This window comes from Chiloscyllium plagiosum, unplaced genomic scaffold (assembly GCF_037043375.1).
Source record: "Chiloscyllium plagiosum isolate Xiang-an unplaced genomic scaffold, Cpla_swu_hap1 HiC_scaffold_17, whole genome shotgun sequence".
Taxonomy (NCBI): Eukaryota; Metazoa; Chordata; class Chondrichthyes; order Orectolobiformes; family Hemiscylliidae; genus Chiloscyllium; species Chiloscyllium plagiosum.
In genome coordinates, this window is record NW_028270155.1 from 62,914,123 (window position 1) to 62,933,033 (window position 18,911).

Sequence of the window (18,911 nt, forward strand, 5' to 3'; positions counted from 1 at the left end):
GAGCTACAGGGCCGACAGAATCAGTGGGGACAGGACCATTTCATTCACAGAGGGACCTCTGGGAATATGCTGAGAATCATGGGGACAGCTGGAACAGAGCCCATGGCTTCATGGGGGACATTAAGGATGACGGTGAGTAACTGCCCCTGCTGCTCTCAATCCCCTCCTCACTTTCACCCTGAGATGGGGAATCAAATGAAAGCTGCAGACTGTGGGACCATGGATCTGGTGCTTTCCTCTGCCTCTCCCTCCAACATCCCAACCCTCCCGTTCTGATTGGCTGCTTTCAGATTCCCAGGAAGTGCCGGCTGGGGCCCTCCTCACAGCCATGAGGAGGCGGATGTTCAAACCCAGGTCACTGGTGAGGGGGCATTGTAACGTGATCTCACAGGTGAGCTGCCAGGGGAAATGGGTACCTAGTGTGCCAACTCCATGGAGGGCAGGTTCTGCTGCAGGGAACACAGATGGGGACATTAATGGGAGGCCTACAGAAGGAGGTTGATGGGAATGCACACTGAGATGCTTGGTACATTAGCAGGCCATGTCAGACAGCCTATCAAAGGGTATGGAGAAGCTCAGTCCCAATGTGTCAGAGGGCACTGCACAGAGCTTGGATCCCATCATTTCCCCTGTGGCAGTGGGAGCCAGCTCCTTGACTGCAGCAGCTGACAGGGCAGTGATCCAGTATCTGTGCTCACTGTCTCAGCCTCTGCTGAAGCACAGACAGAAGCTAAGAAACCCCTCAATGCTGCAGTGTGAGTTCAGACTGAGGTCGTGCTTGGTCCCATGCAGGCTCAGACCCGCTGTGAACATGACTGTGGATCCCAGTGGGCAAAGGGGTTTGCAGGGTCTTGGGGCAGGCCAGCAGCTCGTCCTCCAACAGATCACTAGGGATCTGGGGATGCTGCCTGGGGGACTGGCAGAGGTACCATGGGGCATCAACCTGCTGCCCTCTCTCAGGGCGACAGCATTTGTGCTCTCACTGTGGCCACTCCACCAGTCCCCTTGCTGTTGTCCCTTACTCTGTCAGTCCAGACAGCTGCTGTCTGTTGTGAGATGGTGCAGTCCGAAGCCAGGCCCAGGGTCTCCCCAGGAAATCCTGCAAAAGCCACCTGCAGTCTCCCCCATTGGAAGTCAGCTGCCTTCCACTAACCATGCAGTAACCAACGGGGTAAAGCTGCACAGGAACACCAGGACAGGCCCTCGGGCACTGCACAAGGATGGTCAGTTCCCATTTGTCCATGTCACTGGTTATGTTCCTGAATAAAGATTCTGTGATGCACATGTTTGTTGCTTGGCCCTGGGTGGTCCAAGTTGGGGAATTCAGTATTACATCAGGCAGGGAGGCTGCTGTGTAAAACCAGGATAGCAGCTCATCACCTGGTTCCAGCCACACACAGGGCTCAGGGAGCACCTTCTCAAGAGGCTGTACCATGTGGGGTATACTGGAAACAGCTGGCACCACAGCACCCATCTCCAGGGGGGCACAGGGCTCATGTAGTCTCATCACAAGCAACACTACAAAGCTGAGACTTTCCCCCTTGGTCATTGTTCAGATTATCCAGTTAGAAACGATCTGATTCTATTGAACTGTTGCAGTTAAATATTTGTGTGATCCTTACTCCGGGGGGTATTTAATACTCAAATATTATCAAGTCAGACAATGTCACATTTCCTTACTGCACCCTTATTAATTACTGCATTGTGAAAACACTTACCCATGAGAAAGTGGCAGTAACTGTAAATGCTAAAACACCTTTCACATCCACTTTGATCACAGCAGCCTTAACATTTGGAAGTACAAAGGTTTCACTGTCCATTGGAAAATCCATATCCATCAGGACCTTACGTAGATCAGACTCCAGGCTGGAAAATGCACAGACAGTTAGCTCTGGACTGGATAAGAAACAGGGATTCACACATTAGGGTCAATATTAACTTATTTATTACACTTCAGTCTATGTCATGAACCAAAAACAGTAATTGCTGGTGAAACTCAGCAGGTCTGGTATCTGTGGGGAGAAAGGAGAATGAATGTTCCGAGTCCAGTGACTCTGCATCAGAACCCATCAGCCTTTATCATGATGTCATCACTATGTGTGCTGCTCTGATCCCTTACTGCCAAATTCAGTCTGATAATAAACATACTGTAATAATTGCTAAGGTGTCTGATCCACGTTTCTGTTAAGCCCCAAAGAAACCACATCACCACCAGCTCACACATAGCAGCTTCAATGGGGGCATCAGTCTCTTCTCAGGTCCTTCTCAGATGAATCTGAAGAACCATGAGGTAAGATTAAACTGGGAGACAAGAGTATTGTCAGACTTCCTAAAGGCAGTGGCTCAATGGCTTACCCAGCGTGAGATGCAGTTACTGAACACTGTAGTGACTGATACAAGGTCAGTCAGGTAGATCTCAGAGAATATGGGTTCTCTGATTGGGGCTGTTAACTTGGTCCAATCAGGGAGCCTTGGCTGACAGATATAAACTGGAGTGTCAGGGGTTCTGCTCCCTCCAGGAGCCAGCCCTGAGCTCGCTGGGTCAGTGTTATAGACTACGCTGGTGTAAATAAAGGGTGACTTGGTGATGGGATATCAGCTTTCAGTGAGTTATTTCTGTCATGATGAGAAAAAAGCACGTTCCTGAAGAGATCCACTTGCAACAGGTGTCTTTGAGATGGGGTCAACATTTCTGGTTTCGTGCTGCTATTTGGGAAGCTTGACTCATTCAATCCTGCCGTCGAAGACTGGGCCCAGAATGTGGAAAAATGCAGTATTTTTTCCAGCAAATGACATTAGAGCAGATAACAAGCAATGAGTAATTCTCCTGACAGCGCGTGGCCTCACAACCTTTTTGGTTATTAGGAGCCTGAGTTTCCTTGCAGCACCAGACACTAAAACATTTCAAGAGCTGATGGATTTAGTGAAGGTTTGTTACAGACCCAAGCCTGCTCTCATTCTGAGACACCATCGGTATTTCTCGACAATGTGAGAACCTTTCAGGGAAATCCGTATCAGGGCCTGGATGAGGTTAAGACAACTGACAGAGGAATATGATTTTGGTTTAACCCTCAGTGAGATGCTGAGACACCGTTTGGTGTGTGGGCTTTATGAGGTGACCATGCAAAAGCACTGACTAGCTGAAGCCCAACAGGACTTCAAACAGGCACTACAACTGGCTTTGTGGTTGGAAAATGCAGCAAGTGGAGCTGGAGTTACAGGGTATGTTGGTGGAAGTGGACAGCCTCACCAGTCCGACTGAGCTTGGGAACACCACATGAGGGAAGGCCATTGCACAGCCTCAGTCAGGACATATCCTGAACAGAGGGACCCTTGGACAGCCCACAGCAAAACCCCAAAACAAAGCCAAGCCTCGGACAACCAGTTAAAGTTTTCTTCTTGATCCGGCCTGGCAGACCATTGTAGTCACAGCCAGTATGTGGACCCGAGACGGCAAAGGGGTCCCACTTGGCCTGAATTGAATAAGAACTCACAGGCCGTTATCCAGGAGAGTGCACACACTGGAAAGTTCACCGACAGCTGGTTAGGAACAGTTAAAATGCTCCATCATCTCCAAATCAGAACCAATCAAAATAAAGGTCTGGTTAAATGGTCACCCAGTTCCAATGGAGGTCCATACCAGCGCGGCTGTATCAGTGATTGTGGAACCAGTCTTTACCAAAATTCCCTCTGGACTCTAACCCTTAAGTCTGTGTAAGACCTCGGCCAGACTGAGAGCCTATACTGGGGAGCCTTTCCAGATTGAGGGTACAACTTCAGTTCCGGTCTTTTCTGAGAAGGAGCTGGGTCAGTTCCCACTGATTGTAGTAAAAGGCCCAGGCCCAAGCTTGATAGGACAGAACTGGTTGAGATTCATTGAAAAAAGATCCCGAGGCTCCTTCATCTGTACCGGAGCATAAGTCTTTCCTTGGGTTGGTGGATTATTCCAGAACCTTCATCCACAAGCTGGCCTCCATTCTGGCATCCTTCCATCTTCTATTGAAAAAGGGTCAGCCTTGGGAATGGCCTTGGAGCTCAGATGTAGCCTTTAGGGAAGTAGAAAAGCAGCTGTCATTGTCTCAGGTATTTGCTCACTGCAATCCCAAGCGAGATATGGTGCTGATGTGTGATACCTCCCTGTGGGGTATCAGGGTAGGGTTGGCTCACTGGAGGGCCAATGGAGAGGAACGCCCGATAGTGCATGCTTCCTGGATTTTGGCTAATGCTGAACGAAGATATGCCCAGATAGAGAAGGAAGGTTTTGCGGTCACCTTTGATGTGAGAAAGTTCCACCTGTGCCTTTCCATGTGTACATTTGTAATAGGAACAGACCACAATCCCCTGCTAGGGCTACTTAACGAGGACTGGGCCATGCCGCCCAGAGCTTCAGGATGAATACAGTGGTGGGCCCTTATTCTGAGGCAGACAGTGACAAGTTGGACCCCTGTCCGGGAGGCCAAGTGGGAAATGCAGATGCCATGAGGCGCCTCCCACTGGCCAGTGATTCCACCACAAGAAGAGTCTGTTCTGGTTTTAAACTTTCTGGACACCCTTCTGGTCACCACTGAAAATATCAGATTGTCGCCACAAAAACATCCCGTCCTGGCAAAACAAATACAGCTGGTGGTGAGAGAGGAAAGAAACCATCACCAGAATTGAGACCTTTCTGGACTCAGTGAGACCAGATCACCATAAAGGGTGGCATATTGTTATGGAGAGCAAGAGTGATTGTCCTGAGGAAAGGTCATTGACAGATACTGGCTGAACTCCACCGGGGTCATCCAGGGGATTCCATAATGAAGATGTTAGTGAGAAGTTACATCTGGTGGCCAGGATTGGATGATGACATAGCTGCATTGGTGGGGCAGTGCCCAGAGTGCCAACGAGGACACAAATTACCACCAGCAGCTCCCCAACATTTGTGGGAATGACTGGGTAAACCCTGAACTCAGTCACATGTCTACAACGCCAGTCCTTTCACACACTCCGTGTTTTCAGTCATTGTGGATGCTCATTTAAAGTGGTTGGATCTGCACAGAATCCATTTGTTCAACACGGGGAAAACGATTGGAAAGGTGCAAGCATCTTCTACAATGCATGGACTCGAGGGAATGTTGGTCACAGACAACGGGCCATTATTTCCCCAAGCTGAGTGGCATTAGGCAGGAAGGGACAGCCCCATACCATCCACTGATGATGTTACCCAGTACGGTGATGAAACATCTGAAAACGTATCCCAATATTCTGCTTGTAGGACCTCATTCCTTTTTTTAAGCCATGAATTTGATACCTGTGCAGTCTACAACCATTGGCTGTTCACCCTTCCACTCCAAACTGTTCCTCCTCTCCAATACAGCAGAGCCAACCACGGTGCAACAGATTTTAGGGTCATTACATTCTTCTCAGAGGCCATTACCCCCAGCAGGATCCATTGTGGGTCTATCTGTTTTGCAGGGGGATAGCCACAGGGGATTCCTGCACTTGCTGCATCGTTCTGTGACTCGGCCAGGTGATCAACTATTCACTTTCTCACTTTGGAGTCTTAGCCTGTGATGTGACCATCTCCCTGTACGTGTTATCCTCGATACCCTCAGCCTCCCAGATGCTCCACAGTGTCCCCAGTCTCTGCTCCAGCTCTGAAACCCAGGCTCCCTTCCTGTAGCTGCAGCTGGAGCCACTTCCTGCACATGTTCTGGTCCCACTTTCCCCACAGAGCAGGAGGGGCACACCACGGCATTGAGATCTACTCCCATGACTTTCTGCTCAATTAGACCCTCAGATCGTCTATAAAATCAATAACGTTGATTTTTTCCAGGTTCTTCTTCTCTGGGCCACAGCACTTGTAAACTATAAACCCAAAATAAAGACGTTAAGTGATAAAAATAAATTAAACGCTCACCTAACCTAACTCAGTAAATCTTCTTGCCCCACATGACTATTTGATTCTTCCCAGAGTGCCTCACTATGATGCTGACTGTGGGACACCCTTCCCAGAGCACTTCATAGTGATGCTGACTGTGGGACACCCTTCCCAGAGTGCTTCACCATGATGCTGACTGTGGGACACCCTTCCCACAGTGCTTCACCGTGATGCTGACTGTGGGACACCCTTCCCAGACTGCTTCACCGTGATGCTGACTGTGGCACACCCTTCCCAGAGTGCTTCACCGTGATGCTGACTGTGGGACACCCTTCCCAGACTGCTTCACTGTGATGCTGTCTGTGGGACACCCTTCCCAGACTGCTTCGCTGTGATGCTGACTGTGGGACATCCTTCCCAGACTGCTTCACTGTGATGCTGACTGTGGGACACCCTTCCCAGACTGCTTCACCGTGATGCTGACTGTGGGACACCCTTCCCAGACTGCTTCACTGTGATGCTGACTGTGGGACATCCTTCCCAGACTGCTTCACTGGGATGCTGACTGTGGGACATCCTTCCCAGACTGCTTCACTGGGATGTTAATGATGCAATACTCATATATGACGATTTCAGTTGAGTGTCCTTGTGAGTGATGAGCAGTCTTTACCCGAGATGAATGATGATCTTCCCTTTGCTTCATGCTCCCTTTCCTGTTGCTGTCCTTGCATCTTCAGTGACCTGTCAGCCTCCACCATTTCTATCCTTCCCCTTTATATAACCATCAATGTTCCCACTTTACCCTCAGAGTCCATGGTTCTGTGAATTGCGATGCCCACGTTGGCCTTACACCTCCTCCATGTTGTGGCCAAAGTGGAAGCACCTTGTGAGAACCATCCCTCCCTTAGCATTCTGTCCCATCCCATGCTCCAGGAAATCCCAGCCTTCCATCTTGAATTTCCTCCTTTCACTCCCACCATTTCCTCATCAACCCAATCCAATGAACCTGATCCTCAGACCTGAGTTTCCTGCTTTCCCCAGGACTCCATGGAAAGGACCCTGAAAAGCCCCTGACCATTAATACCCAAACCTCCAGCTCGGACCATGTCTGAGTCTCCAGAGTAACTTGGGCAGGCCAGCCTCAAATGAGAGCCAGCCCAAAGACCGGTGTCCCCACAGCACCCCAGCTGATGTACCTGTGATCTCCAACCTGCTTGAACGTTACCTCAGGGCTGTTCCTGGCCAGGTCCCTGGACTGCAGAGATCCCCACATTCTGGAAGACTGTGGCCAAGCCCCTGGACTGGGATTAGATGAGTTCCTTGACACATAGTCCCCTTCACTCCACTAAGGACTGGTCCCTTTGACCTTTAGACAGAGCCATTTGCTTGAAGCCCATGCAATGTGTTGCCACATAAGCTGCTGCCACAAGCTCTCGGTGTGACATTGACAGAGCCCAGTGCTGTACAACAACAACATGTCCAGCCCCTTGACTGCTCAGTGCTCCCAACCATGGCACGCTGCCTGCCTCTCCCTCTGCTGCTAAAAAGTAATGCAGGCCACAGAGCCTCCAAGTCAGCGCAAAATGTGTCAGTTTGAACGAAATGGCAGAATACAGTGTTCAGGCTCATTTTTACTGGGTCTATGAACTTGAAATAAAACATTTGAACTAAGCACACATCACAATGCATTTTAATATTTCACATTCTTTGAGGGGTTTTAATGACAAGCAAAACATTGAAGGTGAAAAATAGCAGCTTTGCATTACACAGGAGATTTTATTCACTTATCAGAAACCTTCAAACTAGGCGAACACTCCTCACAGACACGTTACTGAAGCAGGAAGGAACCGAAACCTGGCAGTGAATCTGTTTAATCCTTGGATAAAATACGTCCAAAATGTGCCCCTTCACCACATCAACTTTTAAACATTGTTGTCAACTTCAAGTTGTTCACACTTACCCGACTGAAATGTTCCCATCACATTGCCCCAGGATTCTGTTGGTCAGTAACATTGCACAGCGAGCATCATTTACTTTCAATTGTCCTTTCCTTGTGAGGTCAGTCAATTTGTTTTTCTGATATAAGCAATCAGCCAATGGTGATTCTAATAGGAAAGATACCGTTAGAAAGAAGAGGGAATCTCAACATTTCAATATCAGGAAAATATTTCGAAATTTGATATGTTATGTACATGTGCTTGCAAATTGCAGTGTAATGTTAAAAAGACTTTCTGTACACACATCTCCATCTTAGTCTAGAACTTTATCCTGAACAGCACAATTAAAATTGTGAAACACTAACAGGAAATGCTGGAACTACCCAGCAGGCCTGCAGTATCTGGGGAGAGGGAAACTGCATGTACGTGGCAACTCAATGAGGTCCAGCCAGATCTTTCTCCCGAGTGAAAGGCACTGCATCAGAAACAGGAACAATACAAGGAAAGGAGAAAGGAAGCTTGGGACTGGGAAAGTAAATCACTTGTGGTCCTGATAGAGCATCGGGAACATTAAACTCTTAATGTGGATCCTGATAAATTGCTGAAAACTTCACATCTGCTGTGATTATTATCAATCATCTAATTCACCAAAAACCTTTCAGTTTTATTAGATTACAATTGAATCTGGTTAGAACAGACATTGCCAAATCTAGCTGGACAGGAACTAATATTCCTGTAATACTGGGAGTAGTTTACCTGTGAGAAATATACTCTAAAGCTTAAAGAAATGCATATTCCACAACCTGGGTTTAAAGCCATCGATGCTTTTCATTAAGCAGGTCATGAAATTAATTGTGTTGCGATGTACAATTAACATTATTGACAGAATCAAGGTGTTGTTTTTAGTGTTGATCTGGTGCTCCATAATATAGCCCAGGCCTCCCATCTCCCCCTCCCCATTGACTGGGGACATCTCTGAAGACAGGGAGCAGCACACACCCCGCACTCACACTTTCCTCATCCTGTGGTTGTAGGAGAAACAGAGAAAGCCTGGGCCTATGTTTCTATTTTATTCTTTATCTGTGAGAAATAGAGTCATAAAGTCACATATCTGTGATTCACAATGTGTCAGTTATTATTCTACTCACCACATGCTCCTTCAGATCCAGTAAATTCCAAATAAGAAGCATTTTCCATGTGAACTGGACTGAAGTCTGACTGATTTATGTAAATAATGTCTCTCAGCAACGGTGAACTCTTGTGTGAACTGCTATTGGTGAGAGTGAAATGTTGACAAAATTTCCCTCCAGTGGACATGGCAGTTGGATACGACTTTCCAATATCACCACGGGTTATGTAGAGTTGGCCAATGGATCCTTTCCAGGTGATGCAGATTTCTGATGAAGCTGCAGGTGTAGGTGCTGCAGGATCTTGTGTCCAGGAAGATGAACCATTCCCAATGAGATGAGCTTCTATTTCTAAGCCTGTTTCCTTTACAGACACTTTCAATGAACATGGGTCTGGGCCAATGTAGTGATGAGATGTATTAATGTGACTGTTCAGGTATCCACAAACTGTAAACTCAGCACCAACTATTGCTGCAAATACAATCACAAGGTAAGCATTAATCAACACCTGAGAAATTTTCTCAGAAGCTTTTTAAATCAATACTGTGACTTTGCTGGAAAATTGAGGGAAATCCCACACTAATTGCATAATCAGGAATTGATAATCAGCAACAACAACAACTTTTCTTTTCATAGCACCTTTAGAGGAATAAAATGGTCCAAGGCCCTTCACAAGAGTGTTCTCAAACAAAACGTTGATGCCGTTGTAAGGTCTCAATAGTATTTGTAAAACACAGGCTAAAATATTAAAACATTTTGCTGGTCAGAATTATATAAGGATGGAGTCAAGAACTGGGTGAAGAATCGACAGTGTCTGTGTCATAAATAATGTTGTAATATGTTGTATAAAGCTGGGATTTGGCTGTAACTCAGGAGAGGTGATTTTACATTTTATGATGATCAGACTCGCTGTCCTTGTATACACATGAAAATATACAACTGTTTGACCTATTTCCTCAATCCTCCATCAACTTATCAAGTTGTGTGATAAAATAAAGCCACAGTCAAAGGCTTTAATCTTGCCAACACTGAGATAGAGGAAGTTATAGCTCTTCCAAAACAGAACCCTGGAAAAGGGATCAGGAAATGTAAAGGCAATAGATAGAACCGAACAGCAAAGTGACACTGTGAGTTTAATCTGTAACTTTGATGAAATGAGCTTGCCTGAGATTTTGCACTGAAAGGGGATCAAATGTTCAGAGAGTTCACAATATTCCCTCCTCCTGCCGTGTCTGTTCCCTTCCTCAGCCTGAGCCTGTCAGCAAGGAAGAAGGTCAGGAACAGAATCTCATGTCACATCCTGCTCACTGAGGAGGCCTTTCACCAAACTGAATACTTCGCTGCTGGAGAGCTTATTGGACTTTGACTGGAGGAAGTTTCAGGATTCAGGAGGATAAATGTATTTTTCCAATTTTATATTCAGTTTTTGAACTTGTTGTAACTAAGTGTGTGAAGGGAACCAGCTCCCTGTTTTCTCACTCCTATTAGTCAGCTGCAAAAACATTTTATTTATTTTGTTCAGCATACAGTGATGATCTTTCAACTTCAACCAAGTTCACTACACAATGCAAGAGCCCATTTTCAAGCCTTTCTTGAATGAAAAGAGGACTTTTATGACTCACTTGATTCAAGAACCAATGATTAAAATGAACAGACGCACACAAACACAGAGGTAGGAAGTTCAAAATAGACAGTGGTAGAGGCAGTGAGAATAATGTTTATGTGGCCTTTAGACACCTTGGGGTGTTATTTCTTAACCTGAAATCAGAGTTTAGTGACTTTTATCCTCAACAGTTCAGAATCTGTAGATCTTTGAATTCTTGGTGAACAGTTGTTTCTCAAATTTACTTTTTCACTGGGTGCTGTTTCTGAGATAATGTTAGAAACAGAAAGAGGGAGAGAGAATTCCAGCTCTTGCTACACAAATTCACTTTTCATTCTCTCAGTCCTGATGCTGAAAAGCAGCTGTTGAAATACAGTTCAGTGTGTATTCCAGAGTCGCAATACTTTGTTTTTTCAAGTTGTCTGATTGATTGGTAACTCTTGCATCTCCCAAAATATTAAAGCAACACACACAACTGTACTAATTTGGGGGAGAAAATATCTTAATGGTTACTCATTACATTTCTTCAAATAAAATGGTAATTTCACCGTAGATAGATTGTTTCATACAAATGGGTCTCATGAATCTTGCTCAACCTTTGGGCAGGTGGCCCCTGCAGCCATTTTAGATCCATGTTTTCCCTTTTTGGCAACCGTGTTACTCTCTGAAAGGTCTCAGGTACAACAATCTGATGTTAGAGGTTAAAATTTGATCACCCATTTTTGTCATTATCATTATGTAAAAGGGATGGCAGGAGGGAGGGTGGGGCCGATCAGGGATAGTAAGGGAACTTGCGCCTGGAATAGGAGGAAATAGGGGAGGTCCTTAATGAATACTTTCCCTCAGGATTACCTACTGCGAGAGACCTTGACATTCATGAGGACAGCGTGAAACAGACTGATATGCTCAAACAGTTTGATTTTGGGAAGGAGGATGTTCTGAAAATTTTGAAAAGCATAAAGATAGATAAATCCCGTGGGCCAGGCAGAATATATCCAAGGTTACTACAGGAAGTGAGGGAAGAGATTGCTGCACCTTTGGCAATGATCATTGCATTCTCACTGTCCACTGGAATAGTGCCAGTTGATTGGAGGGTGGCAAACATTTTTCCTTTGTTCAAGAAATGAAATAGAGATAATCCTGGGAATTACACTCAGTCCCCAAGCAGTCTTATGATGCTGATGGGCAAGTACTGGAGAAGATTCTGAGAGACAGATTTTCTGATTACTTGGAAAACCATAGTTTGAATAGAAATAGTCAGCATGGTTTGTGAGGGGCAGGTCATGCCTCACAAACTTTATTGAATTCTTTGACGATATGACAAAACATGTTGATGAAGGTAGAGCAGTGGATGTGGTGTACATGGATTTTAGTAAGGCAATTGATAAGATTCCCCATGGTAGGCTCATACAGAAAGTAAGGAGGCATGGGATACAGGGAAACTGTCTGTCTGAATACAGAATTAGCTGGCCCATAGAAGACAGAGAGTGATGGTTGATGGAAAGTATTCGCTTGTAGCTTGGTGAACAGTGGTGTTCTGCTGGGAACAGGTCTGGGACCTCTGCTCTTTGTGGTGTTTATAAATGAGTAGGATGAAGAAGTGGAAAGATGGATTAGTAAGTTTGTTGATGACACAAAGATTGGTGGAGTTGTGGATAGTGCAGAGGGCTGTTGTAGGTTGCAACAGGACATTGACAGGATGCAGAACTGGGCTGATAAGTGGCAGATGGCGTTCCACCTGGAAAAGTGTGAAGCTGTTCTCATTGGAAAGTTGAATTTGAATGCTGAATACAGGATTCAAGGCATGATTCTTGGCAGTGTGGAGGAACAGAGGGATATTGGGTTCCATGTCCATAGATCCCTCAAAGTTGCCACCCAGGTTGACAGGGTTGTTAAGAAGGTGTATGGAGTGTTAGCTTTCATGAGCAGGGGGATTGAGTTTTCAAGCTGCGAGGTTATGCTGCAGCTCTACAGAGCCCTGAAATGTTGTGTTCCGTTCTAGTTGCCTCATTATTGGAAAGCTTTCAAGAAGGTGCAGAGGAGATTTACTAGGACATTACCTGGACTGGAGGGCATGACATCTGAAGAAAGGAGCTAGGGTTGTTCTTATTGGAGCGAAGAAGGATGAGAGGTGACTTGATAGAGGTGTATAAGATGTTCAGAGGCATAGATTGAGTGGATTGCCAGAGAGTTTTTCCCATGGCAGAATGTCTATCATGAAGGGGCATAATTTTAAGGTAATTGATGGAAGATTTAGGGGAGATATCAGAGGTAGGTTCTTTACTCAGAGAGTGGGTTGGCGGCGGGGTATGTGGAATGCACTGCCAGCAGTGGTAGTAGAGTCAGATACATTACGGACATTTAAGTGAATCTTGGATCGGCACATGGAAGATCGTACAAGGAAGGGTGAATCGGTTAGTCTGATCTTAGAGGAGGATAAAAGACTGGGACAACATTGAGGGCCGAATGGCCTGAACTGTGCTGGACTATTCTATGTTCTGTCAGCAGCATTTGTGTGATAACTTTATCTCTACAATTGTCTTTATTTGTTACTTTACCTTCGACGAACTCTGTTTGTATCGTGTTAATTTTCTGTCTCTCTTTTCAACAGTCAATGATGGGAAATGTACAGAAATCACATTAACACTGGGACCAATGTTCACACTGAGATACATAATCCATCCCATTGGATCACCAGCCTCGTACAGCATGGAAAATAAACTGGGAAATTTAAAAGAAGTCAAACAAAGGAAGTGCTGAGAAATGAATTACCTTTCCCAATGTGAAAGCTGAAGAAACATAACAGAAGGCAGTGACAGTTGATCAGTCTGTGAAAGGAGCTGATTTTGAGAGGCATCTTCCACTGGGTTCCTCCTCTGGAAAATCAACATTGTGAATATGAGAGCACAGGGTGAGGATCACACAAATGATGGTTACATCCAAAACATGCAAAATTACATGGAGTTAAATGATGACCTGTCATTGTCCCAACACCCAGTGACACCAATTGACAGGATGTAGCTCCCATTTGAAATCACCGTGATCGGTGAATTTTGGGGGAAATTATTGAGATTTTGTTGGAGAGAAAACCTCAGATGGAGTTGTCAGGCTGCTGGGACTCAGCTGTGAGTGACCAAGTGAAACAGGGACTGATAGAGGCTGAGGGCAGCTCATCTGTCCTTGTTAGTTCATGGTCTGAGGAGACCAGAGACCCCAATCTTCATTCTCCTCATGTTTTGAATCATTCAGGACCATACATCATGAAAAAGAGTGAATCAAATTACACCACTGCAGGATATTTAGGGCAGGAATCAGACCAGCCAAAATTAATGGGCAAATAGATGAATAATCAATTGAAAACACACATGGTTATTCAGACCATAACCAATAGACCCGCTACTGGAAACGTATGGTTTATAGGTTTGGGGGAAGATTTGAAGTGGTTCAAGTGATAAACTGGGGATAGGGTCAGAGGTTATTAGTTCAGATTAGGTGTTCAAGTTGGAAATCAGGATGACTGATGTAAATTGGGTTTTGGGCTGGGGTTTGGGAGTTGGGGTTAACGCTGAGGGTTTTTAGTTAAGGAGTGGGGATGGTATATTGGTGAAAGTTTAACCCAGCAAGACCAGCTGCCTCATTGTGACACCAGTTACTGTTAATCCCACTAATGTCAATGCTGTCGACATCACAAGCATTCTGTAAAGGAATGAACAATAGATAAAAAGGTGTGTAATGGAAGAACTGAACTGGGATGGAGCATTTAGTAAGGGGTTTCAGAATGATACTGAACAAACCAATTTCAATGGTCTGAACAATATGAAAATAATTACTCAATACAGCACAGAATGGTCAGACATAAGAATGTAACTGTTTAAAAGTTTAAAGTGAGGGTTTTATAATACACTGGTCTCATCTTTCTTGGATTTCTGAGTTCGCATCTTGTCACCAAAAACATATACATTCATTCATTAAACAATATTCAAAAGGAGTATATTAATAATATGAAGACTGATCCCTGTTTCAAACATGGAAAGGCTAGAGAAACCCAAACTGCTCAATCGGAAATGGTATTTCCAGGGAGATATTGTTAATGTCCCTCAGGTACGAATCTGTCAGGATGAACACAGAGTACGGCTTCAACGAAATAACTGACTGTGGATGAAAACTTCCAGTGAGGAAACTTCCATTGTAGAAAACAGGAATTACAATTTATGATGAGTCTACATTTGTTCTCATTGAGACAGGCAGCATGCAAACTACACACTGTCTCCTCACTTCAATAATGTCAGTGTGCAGCCCAGCCCTGAATCAGACTGCACAATCAACAGGGGGCCGGTAAAGTGTTTGGTTCACCCATCGTTCAGCTAGACCTTCACGTTTAAAGGTTACTACAGGGCATCCGCAAACTTTGCAACAACAAAACTCAGTCAAAGCACCTGAGTGCTGAGTGGCCATTGGATGGCTGTCTGTTTAAATGACCTTGTTGGGTGTTGTCTCCTTGTCCACCAGCTCGGAGTGATTAGGAGAGGGCATTGACTGGACCCATGGTCTCCACGTTGGCAGGAGATGGACTAAATCAGCCAAAGAGGCTGTTTTCATGTCAGAATCTGCTGTATATTTCCAGCTCACCCAGAACATGTCCACACATCTGCCCTGACAGGAATGGGCTGGAGTGGAATTCTACAGCCCCTGTCTCTACCACACCTCAATTAAAATACTCATCAAATAGGCTAAGTAGGTCATGGAAATAACTTGTTGATTCAACAAATGATAAACATCAGGAATAATCTGCATAAGCAGCAAAATGAAAACAAAATCTACAGCTGCTGCCAGTCAGGAGCTAATTGTCCAATATGGAGGGTGGGCTTTACACACACATTCAATGTTAAAATTGCACTGACCACCTCACAGATGACACCAGAATTACTGACATGTTCCCCTTACACCAATATCTTCTTGGGGATACTGGGGTTAAAGTACAGTGTGTAAAACCAGCAGCTCCATGAGCAGCACTGCATGGTCAAGAGAAAAATGGCCTGACTGATGTTTGTCTGAATTTGGGCAGTGGGCCAGATAGATCCCCCTGACAACATAGTATTCAATGGAGAGGTCAAAATGTAATGGTGAATCCATGTGAGACCTCAGCAACACGGACAGTTAGACTGCATTCACTTCATGTTCACACCACAGCCTCTAGATCTGTGGAAGAAGCATCCACTGCCCTCTGCCCTAAATCACTCACATTGGGGTGTACTCAGGACCCTCATCATTGTGAGACACAAATATCAGTCTAGTCAGCCGTCCACTAAACAAAACTGTGACCCTGCAATTCTAATTCCAATGATACTGCTTTCTCACTGTCTTGGAAAGTTCACACAGTGACTCAGAACTTATGATGGACAGGGGATAGGAATTTCTGTTCTTCAGAAAGTCATCCTGATCTGGAACCAAGACCCAGCCTTTGTACAGACTGGATGACTGTGTGAGTGAGTCATATCGACACCCACAGAGAGTAGAAGGAGTATTACTGTGTTCATACAGTCCTCGTTCCAAATCTTACACAGGGCAGTGTAGGAGCTTCTGAAAACACAGGGACGGCAGGTTCCAGAGTTACACCCAAAGTTGTGCACCAATCCCACCCTCACCAATGTGATACCCTCCTGTAGGTCCCACTAACCCTGGCAGGGTCAGTGTTGGAAGGAACCGTGAGGGACAATAACAGACTAGGAAATTCAGGAACAGTTTGTGCAAAGGTCCATGAAACAGTGCACAGACAGAGGGTCACAAAATACTTCACACAGAATGTTCTCCGCCTTCCATTATAAAACCTCGATTGTATCAATACATTTATGTTCAGAAATTTGCTAAAAACAGAAAAATTTACAATTGCCCTGAGCATTCCTCACACAACATGTATTATCATTCAGGAAGACTCGGGTAATGACAATATATTAAAACAAGCAGGTTTACATTTCATATTCGACTTTGTCAACCTGGACTTAAATAGTAAACATATTCTGATTAAAAGCATAAATAAAGTAATACCAGCTCCTTACCTGTGGCCTGCGGGTCCTGGACATTGAGAAACTGACACACAATGTGGGAGTTCTATATGTGCTAGAAATTTGCCTGTGCAGGTACTTTTGCATTGATAACCAGCGTTATTGATTTCCTGGAACAATCGGAGCTGAGCTCTGTGTGCACCAGTCTCGTAAACATGGAAATATGGAAAAATGTGGCATTAACATTCATAGAATCCTTTCTGTGTGGAAACAGGCCCTTCAGCCCAACAGGTCCACACTGGCCTCCAAACAGTATCCTACTCAAATCCATTCCACCACATTTACCTCAAACTAACACATACCTGAACACTATGGGGAATTTAGCATGGCCAACTCACCCAACCTGAACTCCTTTGGATTATATGAGGAAACCCACACAGGTACGGGGAGAATGGGCAAATACCACACCGACAGGCACCTGAGGCTGGAATCAAACCTGGGTCCCTGGTGGTATGAGGGAGCAGTGCTAACCACTGAGCCACCGTGCCATCCCTAACATTGAGCTGGACACAGGCCTGCAGGAAATGTTATCCATTGATGGTTCAAAAAAAAATAAGGGAATGTTGAGCCAAGTAAGAGGTGAATCCAAATATGTCAAAGGCAGCACCATCTTCTGATGTTATCGATCACTGAGGGAACTCATGCAGTCAGTTACACTTGGGCCAAGCTTCAATGTTGGGGCAGTCTCAGAGGAGATTCCAGTCAGTGAATGTCCTGTGTGGAGGAGGAAAGCATTGGACACAGAAATAATGTGCAGTTTACCCAAAAACAATGTGGATATAAATCTTCATGAAAAGAATATTTCAACAAACAGCCACCTGATTATCTTTAATTCCCAGGGCACAAAGTATGACTCTGACTGAGAGAGTGGTCACCCTGAGCTACAATCAATGAGACAAGTTTTTTTCCATCTGTTTGCTCCATATTGCGTACTGTCCAAGGCAGAGATCGGATGCTTTGCTGCTGCTGACAACAGGAACAGCAACAAGAGAATGTACAACCTGGTACAGTGCATGGGCAACAGCATGGGGAGCTGGCAACACTACAACAACAACATGTATTTAGATAGCACCTTTAGCAATGAAACATCCCAAAGTTTATCACAGGATACTTTGAGGGAGGAGGGAAGGCAGTAATTTGGAGTGGGTGGAGAAATCGATTGTTGGGGAGAAGAGGACACAGATGAGAAAATACAGCTGTGTAAACTCACTCCAATTCACTGAGCAGGGTCAGGGATGGACTGGAAATAATCCTGAAGATGAGGAAGGAGGAGGCCAAGGATCGAGGGAAATAATGTAATGACCAACATCCATTACTGACATTGGATGGGGTGAGATACCTGTGCCCATCCTCCACCTCCATCAGAAACACAAAGTCTGACTGTTCTGAGTTGTTTGTGTCCCATCCATGAGAAGATTAAACACTGTGAGGTGGGCAGTGGGAAAGTGACTCAGCTGCTCCTCCCTTGACTGGGACTCAGACTCGAATGTGTCAGATTCAGATTGCAACCTGCCCTTGTGTTGGACTAATGGATCCAAAGTAAATAATGGAGAAGGAGCTGGAAATTAACACTGAGCTCGAACATTTCAAAGGCAGGGAGCCCTGTGGATGTTTGTACCTATTAGAAACTAGGGAGGTATTTGTCATGGTTCTCCTCCAACTAAAATTAGCAAGGATTTGGGAGAGGATGTGAATATTCAATGAGTTCAAGGTAATGTCACCACAGGCTGAGTGGACCATTGGAGAGAGTCATCTGGTCCTGGTTTAACCTGAGGGTCACCCTGCACAGGGGGAGGGAGAGGTTGAGAAGAAGAGCCCTTTATGGGAACCTCAATTCATGCAGGAATTGAACCCTCACTGTTGGCATCATCTGCACTGTAAACCAGCTCTCCAGCCAACTGAGCCCCACTGTCAACGTTCAAGGATGTTTCTGGGAACTTTGAAGAACACAGATTCATGTCCAGAGTTCAGTGGAAAGTCTCAGCTGTGTCCTTTCCCCATTTCTCTTTCACTGCTGTCCTCGGGACCAGAGAGTGATCCCCCAGTCCAGGGAATACCTGCTGGAAATCTGGCTTCTGGATAAATGTTAGATCCTTCTGTACACTCTTATTGAATCTCAAGTAGGATAAGCCTATCATACTACAACAGAAACCATCTGTCACTCTCTAAGGAGCTGTTTCTCCAAAGGGTGCTGGGACAGCCCTGAAACAAGAAGGAAAGCCAATAACATTTGTATCCCGGGCTCTACCCTCAGCTGAAACCCGATATACCACATAGAAAAAGCACTTTTGGCAGTCGTGTAGGGATATGAGAAGTTCATAC

At 45.2% G+C, this 18,911-nt stretch overlaps 1 protein-coding gene across 1 annotated transcript; it reads right to left on the minus strand.

Annotated features, from left to right (window-relative positions):
- Positions 1-7,816: 7,816 nt before the first annotated feature.
- Positions 7,817-13,384, minus strand: LOC148147379 (uncharacterized). Its single transcript, XM_087995571.1, has 3 exons — positions 13,300-13,384; positions 8,946-9,395; positions 7,817-7,965 (listed from the first exon to the last, which is right to left on the minus strand). Exons 1-3 carry the CDS (start codon positions 13,382-13,384, stop codon positions 7,817-7,819), a joined length of 684 nt encoding a protein of 227 aa, XP_087851697.1.
- Between the last annotated feature and the right edge of the window lie 5,527 nt (positions 13,385-18,911).

Excerpts from the sequence above, each read along its gene's own strand:
- LOC148147379 (XM_087995571.1), bottom strand. The coding sequence starts at position 13,384 with ATGCCTCTCAAAATCAGCTCCTTTCACAGACTGATCAACTGTCACTGC. Across the intron at positions 9,396-13,299 it reads CAGCTTTCACATTGGGAAAG|CAATAGTTGGTGCTGAGTTT; the intron begins GTAATTCATTTC and ends TTGTATTTGCAG. Across the intron at positions 7,966-8,945 it reads TGGATCTGAAGGAGCATGTG|AATCACCATTGGCTGATTGC; the intron begins GTGAGTAGAATA and ends CTTTCCTATTAG.